Consider the following 17,446-nt stretch of genomic DNA (forward strand, 5'->3'; position numbering starts at 1 on the left):
AAAAAAATAAAAAAAAAATGTAAAGGTCAATTACTTTTCTGTGTATCACTTTTATGTATTTTATTGGGCTTATTAATTAAATGATTGTATAGAAAGTATCTCGTCTAATCCTCTCAACTAAAAGGTAGGTATTAATATTCTCAATTTATGGATGAGGAAACTGAGGCTCAGAGAACTTGAATAAATTAAATGAGATGACACACCAGTAAGTGATACCATTATGATTTGTACATACACAGCATGGCAAAGCCAGTTCTCTTCATCACTAAGCTATTTAACAGTTATTCTAACCCAAAAGCAAAAAAAACCTCTATTAGATTTAGTTGATTGACAGCAAGTTTAATGGATATTCACTGTTGAATATCCATTGCCCAGCACAGTACCTGGCACATATAATTTGACGCAGGATAAATATCTATTGAAATGAAAAGCTCCAAGAAAGCATTTTTGGATGCTATTTTATATAAAGTTTTATCATTCATGTTTATTTTTCCTTTCAAAAAATAAAACATTCATTATCTATAAAAATCTGATCACTAGCTTTATAAAACATACACTTCCCATTTCCTTATTACGGCTCAGTTTTGAATTCATAAAAAACTCCATGGCATGCTGAACTGAAAAACTCAAAACATCACAAAGTATTGACTTGTGTTTAATTTGGAATAAAAATTGTATATAATAAAGCTATCTGAAATGTAAGAAAGTGGCATCAGGCATCTATTAATCAACTTACTAGTAGTCCCAAAATGACCACTGAGGAGTCAACTATGACTCAGAAGAAAATTTACCACCACAATCAATTCTACCCTCTTCCAAGAAATCACAATGATAACATATTAAACCTGCCAAAACTAAGTCCCAGGTGCAGAAAGAGCCTCACAATTAACAAGGGCTAATGTCAAATTATCTGAATATGATCTTAATATATATGGGTTATGAAAAGGCCTCTGATACAAAGTCATGTTTCCATTCGCTGGTACAACACTGGCAGTAAGGACAGGGAGGGAGCAGGCCATGCTTGTCTCTGTTTCCAGTGTATGCCTGGCACACAGTAGTGTCAGTGTCTGCTGAACGAATGACCAGGGATCATTACACTGGGGAAAGAAAAGCATTCAAGAAGCAAAAGAGTCAATAAATAGTATTCTTATAGATAATGGGACATGGTTTCAGGTTGTCCTGTATCTTCACGGAAACAGCTGGATTGAAACTCATTTGAAGCACATCTATATCACTCAAAATGCATCGCCAATACTAAACAATCAATTAGCTCAGAGATTATATTATTAATATAGACGCTCTAAATTAAAAGAACCACACTAACAACTGTTAGTTTTATATAAGATTTATGCTTCTTGGAATTGTAAACATAAAATTGCTTTAACATTCCTAGCTGACAATTTCTGATTATATCAGTTAAATATTATAAACTATTAACTTTGTCAGGGATAATTTAAGCACATTAGCACCTACAATATTTTCTTAGATATCCTCACAGATTAAATCTAACAGTGCTATAAAACTTCAAATTGATAGTAGAGTGAAAAACAGGAAGCAAACAAAAGATATAATAATACAGTAACTAAACTTGTTCCAAGAGTTGGGTGGGTATGCTCACAATGCTATATTAAAATATTAAAAGTACAAATAGAATTTTTTGTGTCCTTTTTTCTATTTTTCTCTTTCAATTTGGAAAACTGGATGGAAAACAGGTGTGTGAGGTGTGTGTGTGTGTGTGTGCACGCGCGCGTGCGTGTGCGTGCGTGTGTGTTTGTACAATTTGAGATTAGGACTATCCAGCCCTAATTCACCCTTATGGAATAATTATCAAAAGAAAATCTGAATAACAGCTATTCTAAATCTTTCGCTATCTCAGAAGACAATGACATGTTAAACTTGAACTCTAGCTCTGATAAATTCATTAAGGCTAATTAATGTCTATGAACAAACTGGCTCGATGACCTTATCAATTTCATGTATTTAATAAATGACTCTAAAACTGCTAACATATAAAAATTACTTTAAAAACCTCACAAAATTATCTGCAGTTTTATTTAATGCGCTTAAAGCCAGAACTATAACAGCTAACCACTGACATTCATTTCTTGATTTTATTTTATAAACAAATATTTATGAAGAAAACTACTTTTGCCAGACACTAACATATAATTCCAAGAAAATGTTTCCCCCAAAAGAGGCCCCAGTCTTGTGAGGGAGACAACACAGACAGATGAATAAAACACAAAATGGTTTTAAGTGCTATATATTAATCATTTCAAGTCAGAAGTTTAATATATTCATTTTCCTCTTCATCAGCATGCCCCAGAAAAATATGTGGGAAGACAGTAAGTGCTCAATAAAATTAGCTAAATCAGGACAGCATTCCTAAATTAGTTAGGATGGTGAAAATACAAGAAGGGAAAGTTTTCATGTCTTTTGTAGTCATTACCTTCATCTTCCTAAAGTGAAGTGAGCGAGTTAGTAATTAATTTATAGACTTGTTCTCAACAAAATTTTCAGAGGTATTCCCATTTAAAACATATGCTAGTTGTTAATTTCTTTTAAGCACATTATTTTAAGCCTCAGAATAATAAAGTCCCATTTATTGCACACCTCCTATTATGGCATTTGCACTCTAATCATTACATATATCGCTTTATAATATTCAGAACACTATGAGATAGTTACTAAACTACTATGAAATAGTTATAGAAATCTGGAGCTCAAGATTAGGTAACTTGTACAAGGTCACACTGTAAAGAGGTAAAACTGGGATTCTAATGCAGGTCTGATTCCAAAGCCCATGTTCTTCATTACTCTATGCCCTGACTGTACGATATTTTTTAAGAAAAAGCTAAAACAAAACTATTATTTGAGTAGTTTAAAAAATCTCCACCATCTTAAAACTTTCTAACATAAAATTTCTTGGATAAATATTTGTCCCCTTACCCTGAAAAAGACATAACCTTCTAGAGATCTGAAAATAAAAGGTAAGATCTTATAACATTCATTCTCTAACTCTTTTCTCCTCTATTTGTATTTACTCTTCAGAGTCCCCTCTTTTTTATAAAATACTGATTTAAAAAAACAGCAAAAACTACTTACTTGACATTCTAATATATCTGTGAAAGAAGAACGAACAAAGAGCTAAGTACCACCAGGAATGATATTGTTTCTACATTCTTTCCCTGGGGTACAAGCTCATCTTTTCTGAGTGATGTCCTGCCCACCCATCAAAGCTCAGTCCAAGCTTCATCTATTATACTGTGTGTAGCCTATATCGATTTCTCCATTCTTCTAATTTAATTTGCATTTACTATGTTTGCTATACAAGAACTACTTTATTGCATATTGGCACATATAAGGTTCTGAGTAAGTGTTGAATTATTTGTCTCTAGCAACCAATTGCATACTTAGTTACAGAAAAAAAAAAGCAGTATCAGTATAATTTGTATTCTATCAGTATGCAAGGTAGGATGATTATCATATAATTAGCAGAATGTAATCTGGCTCACCAGTAATACTAAGTGGATATTACTTATCTTCTCAAAGAGACAAAGACAATTTTTGTTTATTTTGTATCCCAGAATCCTTAGCATACAGGCACATCAGGTGTACCTACTGAAGAACTGATCTGCAAGTAAACACCATGTTTTAAAAAGTCCATTGAGTATTTCTGATCAGAGTAAATAAAACATTTTCAAGGTAACCCAGCCAATGTTAATATTTATTTGAACTAAAGAGTTATTAGTATTTTATTTTATTTTTTATGTTTTCAAAACAGAGAACAGACACACCAATTGATGGGAGTTAGCAGGTAACACTTGAACATTTTACTGATAGGAATTCTGACAAGAAAATAAGTTCTCCAAAGCAGTAATAGCTTTACGCTAGTTTTATGACTTTACACACACTAATCATTCTTTTTGCCCTACAGAAGAAATATGGTCACATTACAAGTTAAATTAACTTTTAAATTTGCCACTGGATCAAGTCCAAGTTATGGGCTGAATATGCAAGATAACAAAACATTAAGCAAGAGGATGCCACTTGTGAACTGAGGTTTAAAATATTTGAATATGTGTATTTTACAAATAAACTAAAACAGAATTTTAAAAACTATTTCACTGATAAGTTTGAGGCAGAGCTCAAATTTCTATGAGCTTATGCTCCATTTAAATTATGAATGTTATTATCATTGATTTTCACCTATAACATTTTAAAGCATTTACAGAATTACAAAATATATGGAGTGACATGGATTTTTTTATCATATAGTATATTTTAATATTTATGTCAGTCTCAATGTGTGGTACTAGGGATGTCACAAAAGCCGACAGGGATGAATCTATCTAAATTGTTTTTTTAAGTTGACGGAACAAATACCACATGAGAAAAATTAAATAACATATAATACCTACTATAAATAGTACAGAGAACTATTGAAAACTTAAGAGAAAATGTGTATCTCCTTCTCCTGACTTATGCTGAAGGGCGTGACACCTATCCCTAAAAGTTAAGAAAAGGCCTTGCAATGACCTCTGGTACTCTTTTTCCATTCCTGAGTTACTGTAATGATATCATTCATAATTGCCTAATATTCAAGAGCCAGTAAACCAGCCTGAACTCTGAAATTTTATAAACTTAGATTTGTCACCTTGTTAGGCTGCTTAACAGTGGTATGATTTTATGCATTGTAAACTCTTTGAGCCTAATATTTTTGCCCTATCATTGATAAATGGAATAATAATAGTGCTTATCTCCAGAATTAATGAAAAGAATAAATGAAACAAGTTGAAATGGCTACCACCACAATACCTGGCACACAACAGTAATTCCATAAAGATATAGTCAAGTCACATAAAAGGAAATAAAAAATTATAAATTGAGATTATAAAAAAAGAATCCATGCTTATCTTGTCATTCAAAAACAGAGATAATAGTGGGATTCATAAAAACGGAAATATAAAAATACACAGGAAAAAGGTATTAAGTGAACAGAGACCCAACTTAAACCATTTTCATATAGACTGCCATTTTAACTCTTGATCTAATCATTGCATTAAATATTTTGACAGCTTTGAGAAATCATGTACAAGGAAGAAAGGGAAGTCCTATGTTATTCTTCAATTTTTACAAGTTTATATAGTTAAGTTTAATGATTTAACAGGTCATGGATTTACTAGCATTTAATTTGCTTCATGCTTTTGAGAAGTCTTGACACTGGGAGAATCATAAATTATAACCAAATTCAGACACCTTACAAATGAAGTTATATAATTAACAAAGAACTGGGTCCTTATTTCAGGTGATATAATTGTATGAATCTATATGTTAGGTATAATGAATGATATTAATCAATGATACATATTTATACTAAATTTTTTCAAAAATATTTTAAATACTTGTGATGTCATAATTTTAGATATATTATTTTTAAAACATACATTTTGCCACATGACAGCAGTCATGTGATATAAATGTATTTTTAAGAGCAATGCATCCTTTTAATATGAATTATAATTAATTAGAAATAAATAATGCAAATTCCAATGTTATATAATACTTAAACGAAGCTTGGAAACTAAAACTGCCATTTAAAATACTATAAGCAAGATAACCAAAAATAAAATATATACTAATTTATTTACTTTTTATTTTGAGAATGCTTTTATTGGATTTCAGCTTATATTTTTTCACAGTGGCCACCATCACATGAGCCAAGTATCATTAAAAAGTCAGACACATTAATACAAAATGGAACTCTAACTATATTTAAAATTAAGCTTCAATTATTATTTGTAAATATTGTGGTAGGGAAACGTCACTGGATAACTCTGTTAGATTTCCAAAATAACAATCATTATGCAAATGAGTTACTAAAAAGGTACCTTATTAGAGAATTTAAGAAGTATAATACTGTGCTTTAATTCATAAAACTAACAACAAAAATCAAGGATTTTAAACTCCTTTTATGTGTATCAGTTAAGTAACAATACACTTAGTAAAAAAGAAAGTAAATAAATTGAAATACAGGTATGCACCAAGCATCAGAAGTTCTCCGTTCTGAATTGCCTAGTATATCAGCTATTATTATTGTTTTTGTAGGTAGTTTTTGCCTCTGAAAAGCTAAATCACATCTAATAAGATCTGATTTAGAGAAGACCTCAATCAATTTTTATTTACCATAATAATATTATGTCAGAAAGTGTTCGACTTCAAATTCATGACAGATAAAAACTCCATGTTTTAACAGCCATATTTAGTTTGTTTGAGCTGGTGAGCAGATGTAAATGTAATCTGCAATACTATTAAACCCCAGGTCTGATAGCAAGCTAATATTTACTTTTAAGTTCTCTAAAAATTATTTGTAAAAGCTGCATAAAAAGAATTCCATAAATGCATTGTGATTTTATTTTAACAATTATTCTACACTACAATGGAAGTACATGCTCAAACAAGACACCTCAGCAGTATTTTAAAGCAGTAACCACCTAGCCAATTTCTGTATGTTCTGTAGTTTTTCTAATCCACTCTCCCTGTGGTTGAGCAAAATCGAATTGCCTCTCACATTTGCAGACAGCTCTGTGAAGGTGATAATAGAGCTGCTCCCTGCTGTCATGAGGCAGGAAATAGGAAAATGGCATATGGGGCTAGAAAGAAAGAAATAAAAAAAAAAAAAAAAAAGAAAAAAGAAAAAAAAGAAAGAACGAACAAACAAAAAAGAAAAAAAAAAACTAAATAAGAACAAAAGATTTCAACAAAGAACAACTATAACCCAATATGCTTTGCAAGTTAATCTCTTTTCAGAATCATTTAGCATATTTAATCATTCATCTGTGTCCTCACTCCGAAAATGCGAATGATTGCTACCAAGTCTTCGGGGCAAGTTTTCATTGTCTAAAATATTTGGAACATGCAACTCCAGACTATGTCCTGCCACAATGTCTGCAAAACAGAGCTCTTGAACTAGATTTTTAAATGTGCCAATCCCAAATTCACCATTTTAAAATAAAGGCAGGTAATGTTTATTAAAATATTAATGAAATGTGTATAGCAGGCTTTTAGTATGGTTTAATGTTCCTAAATCTATGAAATAAAAAAAATTAAAGATAAACATTTAGGATTAGACAATAGCTGTGTAATCTTTAAATACCAAGATACATTTATCAACTTATACAGTTTTTTTAAGTAAATGGGTTTTTGTGTAATTAAGAATTGTGCTTTAAACAAAATAGATTTTTATTTAACGTATCTGTAAACAGAATGTGACAGCAGATGCTAATAAAGATAGAATCTACTCTACCTTTCCTTTTACACTCTGAATGGGATCCACCACCACTGCCACAGCTCTCTCTGACAAGGCTTCAAAGCTCTGCTGAGTGTTGATATCCACACCAGAAAGCCAACAACCAAAGCCAGGGTGACTGTGATACCAACCAACAACCATCTCAGGCCTGAAACAAAGAGGGCATTCAGTAGTTCAGAACAAAACAAGTAATACATTTATGATATGAAAAGAAACAACACACTAACAGGGTATAAATTAAGAAGAGATGAAAAACACACAGGTGTGAAAAAGCACCATTAGAAACACTGAAATCATGTACCATATTATTCAGAAAATGTGGAAATGAATAAGTGTGACAAAGGAGTACTATCATTAAGAGATGCACATTAGCAGTGGTAGATAAGGCTTTCAGTTTTTCACCTTGTTACCACACTTTCTCAGAGCCAGTTTTTACTCTTTCAGCATTCAAGTAAATATCTACTCTTTAACTCCTTAGCTCTGGGAGTTGCATTTTCCAGGCGGAGTACATTTTTAACAATGGACACCAGGATCCACTGTTGTGAAAGGATTAAATATCAATTAAACCAGCAGTAGAACTAGGAACTCAGTCAAAAACCAATTTGCACTGTTCTGCTCAGCTGCTGAGCCTTTTGCTAACATTAATTTTGAAGTTTTTTCCACAGTAGAAGAATTTGAGCACGAGAATGACAACTATTGAGAGATTTGATCTGGGAGAAAAAACTTGAAGAATATTTAGATTCTGCTTGCCCTGTCCTTAAAACTCATATGCCTATTAATATAATTAAATATTCAGAATCTTATTCAGTTACAACTCTCAAATGCATGGAACAAGATTTTTCAATTATAAGCGACTAGAGAGTAACTCCATATGCTAACGAGAGGGAAGCTCCAGCCCAAGCTTACTATGTGATGGCTGAGAATTTTAATATTAAGCAGTTTTCTGATTGGCAAATTTGATTCTAGATGGAAGAGGTACTAAGTAGGCGATGCATAGCACTGACAGTGTTACTGTACATGAACTACATGGCTTGTTTTTCTAGGAGAGATATTCATAACCATCCAAAATTTTGAGATATGTTTCTGAAAATATTCCCTATTTCCCTTTATATGATTGTCTAAAATACTTACCTTCCTGTCTGCTTCAACATATCCAACATTTTGGCTTGGAATACTGGATCAACTGCCTCCACACTGACACCCTGGTTTAGAAAAAAAGAGAAAAAATGGTTAGATTTTATAACTATGAAAAAAACCCCACTTTATATTACAATGTAAATGAACAAAAAGCTACCAAAAAATCCCCTATGTATATTATTTTGAGATACCAAAATAATTTTATAGGTTTTGATACCTATATTTGATACCCACTCTTGTCATTCAATTATAAACCAAACATCGATAAAGCTTCTGAAATAGACAAGAACCAAACTGCTGTTAGCTAATGAGTTATGACAATTTTTAGGATCCTTTAAAAGTTTATGATCATGGCTGTATATATGTAATACCAAATAACTGAATCAACTATTTTTTTGGTTAGGCCTATCTAGACAAGCGTATTTCCTAGTGTCATCCTTTGATAACTGATAAGCATCTCACCCAAAGTTCCACAACTATTTATCTATTATAATAATCAACAGGTTTTTTGTTTGTTTGTTTGTTTTTTAGCTGAGCCATCCTGCTACCTATTGGTAGCTTAGCGGCTGCTCAGCTCGGGCTGGCATCGAACCGCTGTTGCTCAGAGCTCAAACTCTTGAGCGAGCTCTTAACAATAATCAACAGTTTTAATTCTTGTTTTTTAGTACTGTGAACACGCTGAAGAAGGAAAATAATTTACGGGTTCCCCAGAGTTGTTTTGGGGGTGGGCAGGTTGGAAGGGGAGGAAGTTTAGTGCTTCAGTTAGGACTACTTGGTAGATTAGGTGATTGGAGGGAAATGAATACTTTTGAATATTAAATAAATTCCCTCCTAAAGACAATCTATAGCCAGTCTTTTAAATGTTGCATTATTGGATTTTAGAACAGGGACCTATTAAAGGCATTCATATCATATCATCTCTTCAGTGATAGATCACTGTCATTATAATTCCCATAAGGCTTTCTTCTAACATCAGGAATTTAAGTCTAATCTACTTAAACAAACCAGTTAACATAAGCACTTTCTTCCCACGAAAACAAACAGTATTTCGAATTCTAATTGAGAGAGTGCATGCTTCAAGAACGGGGGTATGCAATCTGCTGCCTACAGGCTAAGAAATTTTTTTCTTTTTTACATTTTTAAAGGGTTGTTAAAAAAACAAAAACAACACAAAATAAGAATATGAGACAGAGGCATATGTCCACAGAAAAAGTTTGCTAACTCATGGGCCAGAAGAAAAACTTTTTAATTCTACTACACAGAGTGAACATAAAGATCAAAATCTTCTATTTTATATTGTCAAACAAGTATTTACACAGAAATAATGACATTAAAGCTTAAGAACCCTTTATTATAATAGATAAGCACATAAGAACCACATTTAACAAATAAGTTAATTTTAGTATGTATTATATATTCTGACATGAAAAGATAGATACAAATAGTCTAAGATTCAAGTCTAAATTTTTAGTTAATATGTAGTGCATTTCTCTATGTCTATAATATAAAATAAATATAATGGATATTCAGGTGGACAAAATCAGCAGATCCAAATTAGTTTACCTCAACAAACTGGTCTAATTAGAGAAAAATTTGCATATTTTTCTATATTTTGCATTATTTACAAATAAACTGCATTCTGTAGCAACAACTCCATTTAAAATGCTTATTATATACACACACACATATGCTGAATTATTTAAAAACAAAATTTGTTTCTAGCATCTACTTTTATCAAAATATACTTACAGTAAAGAGCCTCAAACAGAACAAACAGCTTTATAAAAACAATTTCTTTATCTAGATATTTTATAAGGCTCAGTGAGTGAAAGGTTGCATATTAAGAGGAAAAAAAAATCCATCATAAAAATATACATATTATATTTTTCTAGGCAAACAGATGAGAAGGATACGTGTGTTGTTTTTTGGAAAGTAGGTAGAATGGTTATTGTTGTTTGGCCATTTTCTTTAAAACTAAATGCATACATCTATCTATGCAAGTCCAATGCATTAAATAAAATAGCAAAACAAAACAAAAACTTCCAGAAAGAACCATGGTTCCAAACAGGTAGAATAGATGACTTTTGAAATCTGTATGAAGTATGTTTCTTCTATAAACAAATTACCATACCTGGGCAAAAAGCACTAAAGTTTACCACAGTTTTTTGTTTTTTTAAACTTAGCATTTTGAATAGGAGAAGCTTATGAGTGATTTATCACCATACATAGGATATTTTAAAAAGAGCCATATTTCGAAACAACAGGAACAAAACACAAGGACTAGATAATGTATGTGAATGAAAATCTAATTACAAGAGTCTCTGAAATCTTTTGAATCACGTGTTCAAACCAATCAAACTAATACCGTATTATTTTAGGGTAACTAATTTATAAATCCAGTGTGCTATCCCAGTTTAAGCTGAAGGTACAAGGTAAAGGGATTTAACGTTAGCATGAATCAGCCTGTGGGCCTACAGGAGATACATGATGCATTTAAAACATGAAAAATTTGGGGGCCGGCCGAGTGGCGCAATGGTTAAGAACTCGCTTGGGATGCCAGAGGGCCCCGGTTCGGATCCCACATATGAGGGCCAGTGACACTGCCCTCTACAGCTAAGATGCTGAACAACAGCTCAACCTGGAGCTGGGCTGCCGTGAGTTGCTGGCGACGGCATAGGCTGCAGTCCCTGTGGCAGTGGGTTGCCATGGGCTACCGTATGTAGCCAGCAGCCAGCGTGAGCGGCCAGCAGCCGCAGTGAGCGGCCGTCCAGAAGCCGGCGACTGATCTGCCTCTCCAGGGAAGAGCGCAATGATGGTGCCAACTTGGGCCAGTGAAGCAGCGTCCTCCACAACTAGATTGAAGAACAAAACGACAGCAACTTGTCTGTTCCCCTTCCCCTAATTCCCCAGCACTGTTCCCATCTCCCCAATTACCCAATAAAAACTTTAAAAAAAAAAAAAAAAAAACATGAAAAATTTAATTCAATACAATCTAGGTTTTTCTATCATTAATCTTATGATGAATTTTTCCTATCAGGAAGAGAAAATATAATAAGATGAAAGTTATTTTGCATAGGAAAAGAAAGGAGAAAAGAAACACATGTATTTGCAGCAGGCAACCATAAAAGTACTCACTGTTCCTGACTGTGGCATAGCAAACACATCAATCACTCTGACGGTGTAATCATCAACAAATTCTCCAAGCATCAGGCCCATCACTTCCATTGGAACTCCAGCACGGCCATGTTTTAACATCTGTAAGAGGAAGATGTGGACACAAAGCTTTGAGATCTTTGGTGTTTTTTTGTTTTTGTTTTTTAAATTAAGAACCTAATTTCGTTTCAGTGGGAAAAAAACACTCTATTTTACAGATGTGCCTAAAATAATAGCTTTTGTTTGAGAGGGTTAAGGTGACAAATACTCCAAAGTAAAGGATACACTGAAAGCAACAGAACTCTCTAAAGCAAATAACTCCATTCAATACTTACTTTTAACAGTGCCAGGGAGGAGATATAGACTTGTTCTGCTGTATCCACTGCAGGAGCATCTGTAGGTGGCCCCTAAAAACAAACATATCAATTATTATAAACACAGAGTTTATGAGTCTAAAATTAAAGTTACATGTTACATAAACTTGATTGCTTTAAAAGAATTTTGGGGAAAATATCAAGCATCCTTTTATTTAGGTACAACACACATAATCAAAGAGTCTGAAGTATTAAACCTGTACAATACAGATAGAAATTAGTACTCAAGTAAGTATCCAATGGACATCAAGCTTAAATCTTTCAGCAATGTTAATCTACCTCCACTACAAAATAACTATGACGCAACAATTAGCCATTATCTTACCGCAATGTGAATGTAAAATGCTACCGGACTAGCATGAGTAACTGAAAGATCAATATGAACAGCAAATCTCTGAGCTTGATTTTCAGCTAAAGACAGCATGTAGACTAGGGCTATGGGATCTCTTTGCAGACAGTAGGTATAGTGGGAGCAGGGAAGCAAAGACTTCTAATTCTAATCCCCAGGTGAAAGAGCTGTGAACAAACAACATACTCTATACTGTTGCCCTCCTCCTACACAACAAATTTAACATAATTAATCCCAGGTGTGAACAAACTGGTTGAAACTGATGCAGCTAACATGAAAATACTTCCACATTCTGACCACTACATTTAAAACAAATATTACTATTAATCTTATTACAGGCTAAGGAAGATCCTGTGTTTGTCAAAAGTAGCAAACCTCTTACTGTAACATTCTGCAGCATATACAGTCCTTACCCTCAGGATGACTACAATCTTATAAACGTAATTCTGCCCCAACCAGTGCTCACAGAACACTTTTTTTTATAAAATAAATACTGGGCAGTCTGTTTTAATTAAAATGAGATGTGACTTATAATTGTTAGGTCCAGTTTTGCTTAAAGTCCCTTTTCCTTGACAATAATTCTGTTACGAGTTATTTAACAAATTTATTAGCTATGCTATCCCAATTACGTCAATATTCTATCTTGCCCTTATAGGTTATTTATGAAAATTACACAATTGCTTTACTTATTACATTTCACACTTACAGGTCTATGAGCCCTTTGTGCTTGTCCTTGTTGATTTACATGCGGAATTCTGTGATTTTTTAAAAATTTTGTTTAAAAGCTCATTAATATTTACTGGAAGCATTAACTATAAAAAGTTATATAATATGTTTTCTCTAAATACAAGGTCCATACAAAAATTACCTTTGTCCCTTTCTGTACAAAGTTGTAAGAAAAATCAAATTTTATTTTTAATAATAAATGTCAGATAATAAATTTAAAAACTGACTGAATTCTTCATCTATTATCACCCAATGCAGCTTTTATTGCTTGCCTTTCAAATAGATATGAATCTCAGAATGAAAACTCTAAGGTAAGCTAAAGCTCTGTCTGCAATGCCAAAACATTTGCTGAGGTCATCATATACAACATGATAATTTTGTTGATATGATAATTTTACTCATCTAAGAAAGTTAAGAAAATTTAAGAAGAAAGGTGAGGTCAGTAGTAAAATGTGGTGAGAGGTTTTGGGGAAGTAATACTTTAAGGTCAGGATAGTGAACACTGTGCAAAAATTATTTCCTGGATCCAGAGCAACAAAAAAACGCATATGGAGAAAGAATTTAAACTGGTATCTAGACACAGTTATTAATACAGCCTTTCTCAATTTGTCAGAAAATATTAAGAAAAAAACCCAAAACCAGGGAGATAAAACATCACACCATCACCAAAATGTACTAGTGACAAAGACAAGAAACTATTTCTGACACCAAGAAGAAACACTTTTTGTTCAACATTATTTATAACCAGTACCTAGCAAAGTGCCTGGCACATAATAAGGGAACTCAATAAGTATTGGTTGAAAAAAAAAATGAATGAATAAATTGAGGTACTGCAAGTCAATGGGACAAAAATGAAAAACATCCACCATTTATCCTGTGAGAGAGAACAAGCCATATGCAAATAGATATGAAGATCCTTAGCTCCTCTCACTATTCTCTTCTGACTCAGAAACATACTACCAGATAACCATGCAGCTGTTTCTCCACTATATGGGTGATGCTTTTTGAGACAGCAGCCAGTGATATTTCCTGAGGCCCCATTCACTCCATGACTACTCTGTTTCTTAATCTACTCAGACTAAATTTCCCACAAAACTTAGGAAGAAGCACAGAAGGATTTGTAGCAGCAAACTGCATGAAGGAAGGATGGAAGGAAAGGGAGGAAGGGAGGAAGGAAAAAAAGTAACCCAAGGAAAAAGCAAAACACCATCTATTGGACAGATGGTAAGAACCTCTGTTGCAAGTGAGTATCTGAATCTGAGGCTACCATTTTTCTACCTGTTCACCTGTTCAGAACAGCATACAACCCAGTCAATGAAGGAGAAGAAAACACCATTTAAAGGCCCTGGAAATTGAGCTAAGAAAGATAATCAAGAACCTATATAGCTATAGATCAAAGATGACCCAAGCTGAAAAAAATGTGGGGCTGTGAACAATTCACATACATTGTCTTTTGGCCAACATTCCTGGGGAATATAAATAACTAGGGTCCAAAACCACAAATATTATCCAAGTAATTATACCTAAGGCAAAGGAGAGAAATGAAATATGCGAAATTCTTTACTTATAGGAGGAGAAAAAAAGATTCAAGTGTTGACTTTAACTATTATAGAAATATGGATTAAAGAGTTTTTTGAACTACTTTAAACTAACCATGATAAACATTAAAACTGAATGTATCACTGGAGAATAAAAAACAAACACAACACTGTCAATAAAAAAACAGTAGGGTACCAAGAAGGGAGCAAAACAAAAATAGCAAACAATATAAGACAAGATCAATTATACTGGCGATGAAACAATATAAATTAATTAAAGTCCCTTGTTAAAAGTCTCTCATAATGGGTTTACAATGGATATTCATGTATATGCTGCTTACAAATAACAAAACAAAACGACTGGTGAGATTTGTCAGTCAATGATACACCTATATTTCTTCTTGTAAAAGAAGCCACAATAGCCACTATGTTTTACTCACCCTGCCTTTCTTCAGTGATGTATTTACATTAGTTGAGTTCCCAGTATTAAATGACCTTTGTAATTCTGGGATAAATTGTTCAAGTTTCATTTACTACTTTTTTTACTTAGGGTTTTTGTTTCCCTGTTCATAAGTGAGATTGGTTTGGCATTTTATTTCTTCTGTTAAATCTGTCAGATTTTGATGTCACTATGCTTGATTTATAGAATGAGTTGAAAAGTTTTATAGTTTCCCACTTTCTATGTTCTAATAATATTTATATATACTCAATTATCCATGTCTTAAAAATTTGGAAGAGTTCATTAGTAAAACATTTGTCTCTGAAGCTGACTTTGGAGTTATAATTGTTACAACATTTTCAGTGGTATTAATAAATTCAGGTTATTTATTAACAAATTGTATGTCTTGAGACTAGATGATTATATTGTTTCAGATAATTTATTTGGTTTAGATTTCAAAGTTATCACCATAGAGTTGAACACATTCATTTTAATTTTTAAATTAATACTAAAAATATGTAAAACTAAATTTGTTTTGCCACATATTACCACCCAGAAAGATCAATGATTTACATTTTAAAAAATCAAATCATAATAAAAACTATGCTAAAAATATTGAAGGGACCACTTCCCAATTCATTCTATGATCCACCATTACCCTGATACTAAAGTTAGACAAAGACAGAACAAGAAAAGAAAGCTACAGACCAATTATCTCTTATGAACACTGGTGCAAAAATCCCCAACAAAATACTAGCAAACAGAACTCATCAGCATATTAAAAGGATTATACACATGACCAAGTGGGATTTATGCCTGAAATGCAAGGATGGTTAAACGTACAAAAATGACCAATGTAATACACCACATCAATAGAAGGAAATGGGAAAAAATGCACATGATCATCTCAACTGATTCAGAAAAAGCATTTGACAAAATTCAACACACTTTCATGATAAAAACACTCACCAAACTAGAAATGGAAGGAAACTACCTCAACAAAATAAGCCATATACAAAAAACACATAATATTCCATGGTGAAAGACTGAAAGCATTTCCTCTAAGATCAAGAATACAGCAAGTGTGCCTGCTTTCACCACTTCTATTCAACATAGTACTGAAAGTGCTAGCCAAAGTAACTGGGCTAGAAAAAGAAATAAAATTGGAAAGAAAGAAGTAAAATTACCTCTGCAGATGATGATCTTATATATAGAAAACCCTAAAGATTGCACTAAAGAAACTATTAGAACTAATAATTAAATTCAGCAAAATAGCAGGCTACAAAACCAACACACAAAAATCAGTTGTCTTTCTATACACGAACAACCAACAATCTGAAAAGGAAATTACAAAAACAATTCCATTTACAATAATATCAAAAAGAATAAATTACTTAGGAAGTAACTTAACCAAGGAGGTAAAAGACTTGTACAATGTAAACTACAAAACACTGCTGCAAAAACTTAGACATAAACAAATGTAAATACATCTCATATTAATAGATTCAAAGACTTAATATTGTTAAAATGTCAACATTTTCCAAGGCAATCTATAGTTTCAATTCAATTCCTATCAAAATCCCAATGTTTTTTGTAGAAATAGAAAAACTCATCCTAAAATTCATATGGATTTTCAAGTGGCCCTGAATAACCAAAACAATTCTGAAAAAGAACACAAATGGAGGACTCAGACTTCCTGATTTCAAAACTTATTACAAAGCTACAGTAATCAAAACAGTGTGATACTGGCACAAAGACAGACATATAGGTCAATGGAATAGAATAGAGAACACAGAAATAAATCCTTGCGTATACAATCAAATGAGTTTTTAAAAGATGCCAAACCATTAAATAGAGAAAGGACAGTCTTTTTCAACAAACAGTACTGGGAAAACTAGAAGTCCACATGCAAAAGAATGAAGCTGTAACCTTTCCTAATACCAAACAAAAATTAACTCAAAACGGATCAAGGACCTAAATATAAGACCTAAAACAATAACAGAAGAAAACAAAAGACAAAAGCTTCATAATATTGATTTGGCAATGATTTCTTGGATATGACACCAAAAGCACAGGTTAACAAATGAAAAGGTAGACACACTTGACTTTATGAAAATTAAAAAATTTTGTGCATTAAAAGGCACTATCAACAGAGTAAAAATGCAACACACAAAATGGGAGAAAATATCTGGAAATTATAGAGAACTCCTAAAACAAAAACAAAACAAAACCCACCAAATAACTTGATTCAAAAATGGGCCAAGAGGGCCGGCCGAGTGGTACGATGGTTAAGAACTGGCTTGGGACGCCAGAGGGCCCCGGTTCGGATCCCACATATGAGGGCAAGTGACACTGCCCTCCACAGCTAAGATGCTGAACAACAGCTCAACCTGGAGCTGGGCTGCTGTGAGTCGCTGGCGA

The 17,446-nt window shown here is 32.9% G+C and overlaps 1 protein-coding gene across 1 annotated transcript in view; it reads right to left on the minus strand.

Annotated features, from left to right (window-relative positions):
• PSMD14 (proteasome 26S subunit, non-ATPase 14) overlaps window positions 1–17,446 on the minus strand; it is an 83,825-nt gene that overhangs the window by 30,678 nt on the left and 35,701 nt on the right. Inside the window, exons 4-7 of the mRNA XM_019636865.1 lie at window positions 11,935–12,006; window positions 11,582–11,701; window positions 8,441–8,511; window positions 7,307–7,457 (exon numbers count right to left, since the gene is read on the minus strand). Of these exons, the coding sequence (XP_019492410.1) occupies window positions 7,307–7,457; window positions 8,441–8,511; window positions 11,582–11,701; window positions 11,935–12,006 (414 nt within the window). The remainder of the gene's footprint in view (window positions 1–7,306; window positions 7,458–8,440; window positions 8,512–11,581; window positions 11,702–11,934; window positions 12,007–17,446) is intronic.

Source organism: Hipposideros armiger, unplaced genomic scaffold (assembly GCF_001890085.2).
Source record: "Hipposideros armiger isolate ML-2016 unplaced genomic scaffold, ASM189008v1 scaffold_30, whole genome shotgun sequence".
Lineage (NCBI taxonomy): Eukaryota > Metazoa > Chordata > Mammalia > Chiroptera > Hipposideridae > Hipposideros > Hipposideros armiger.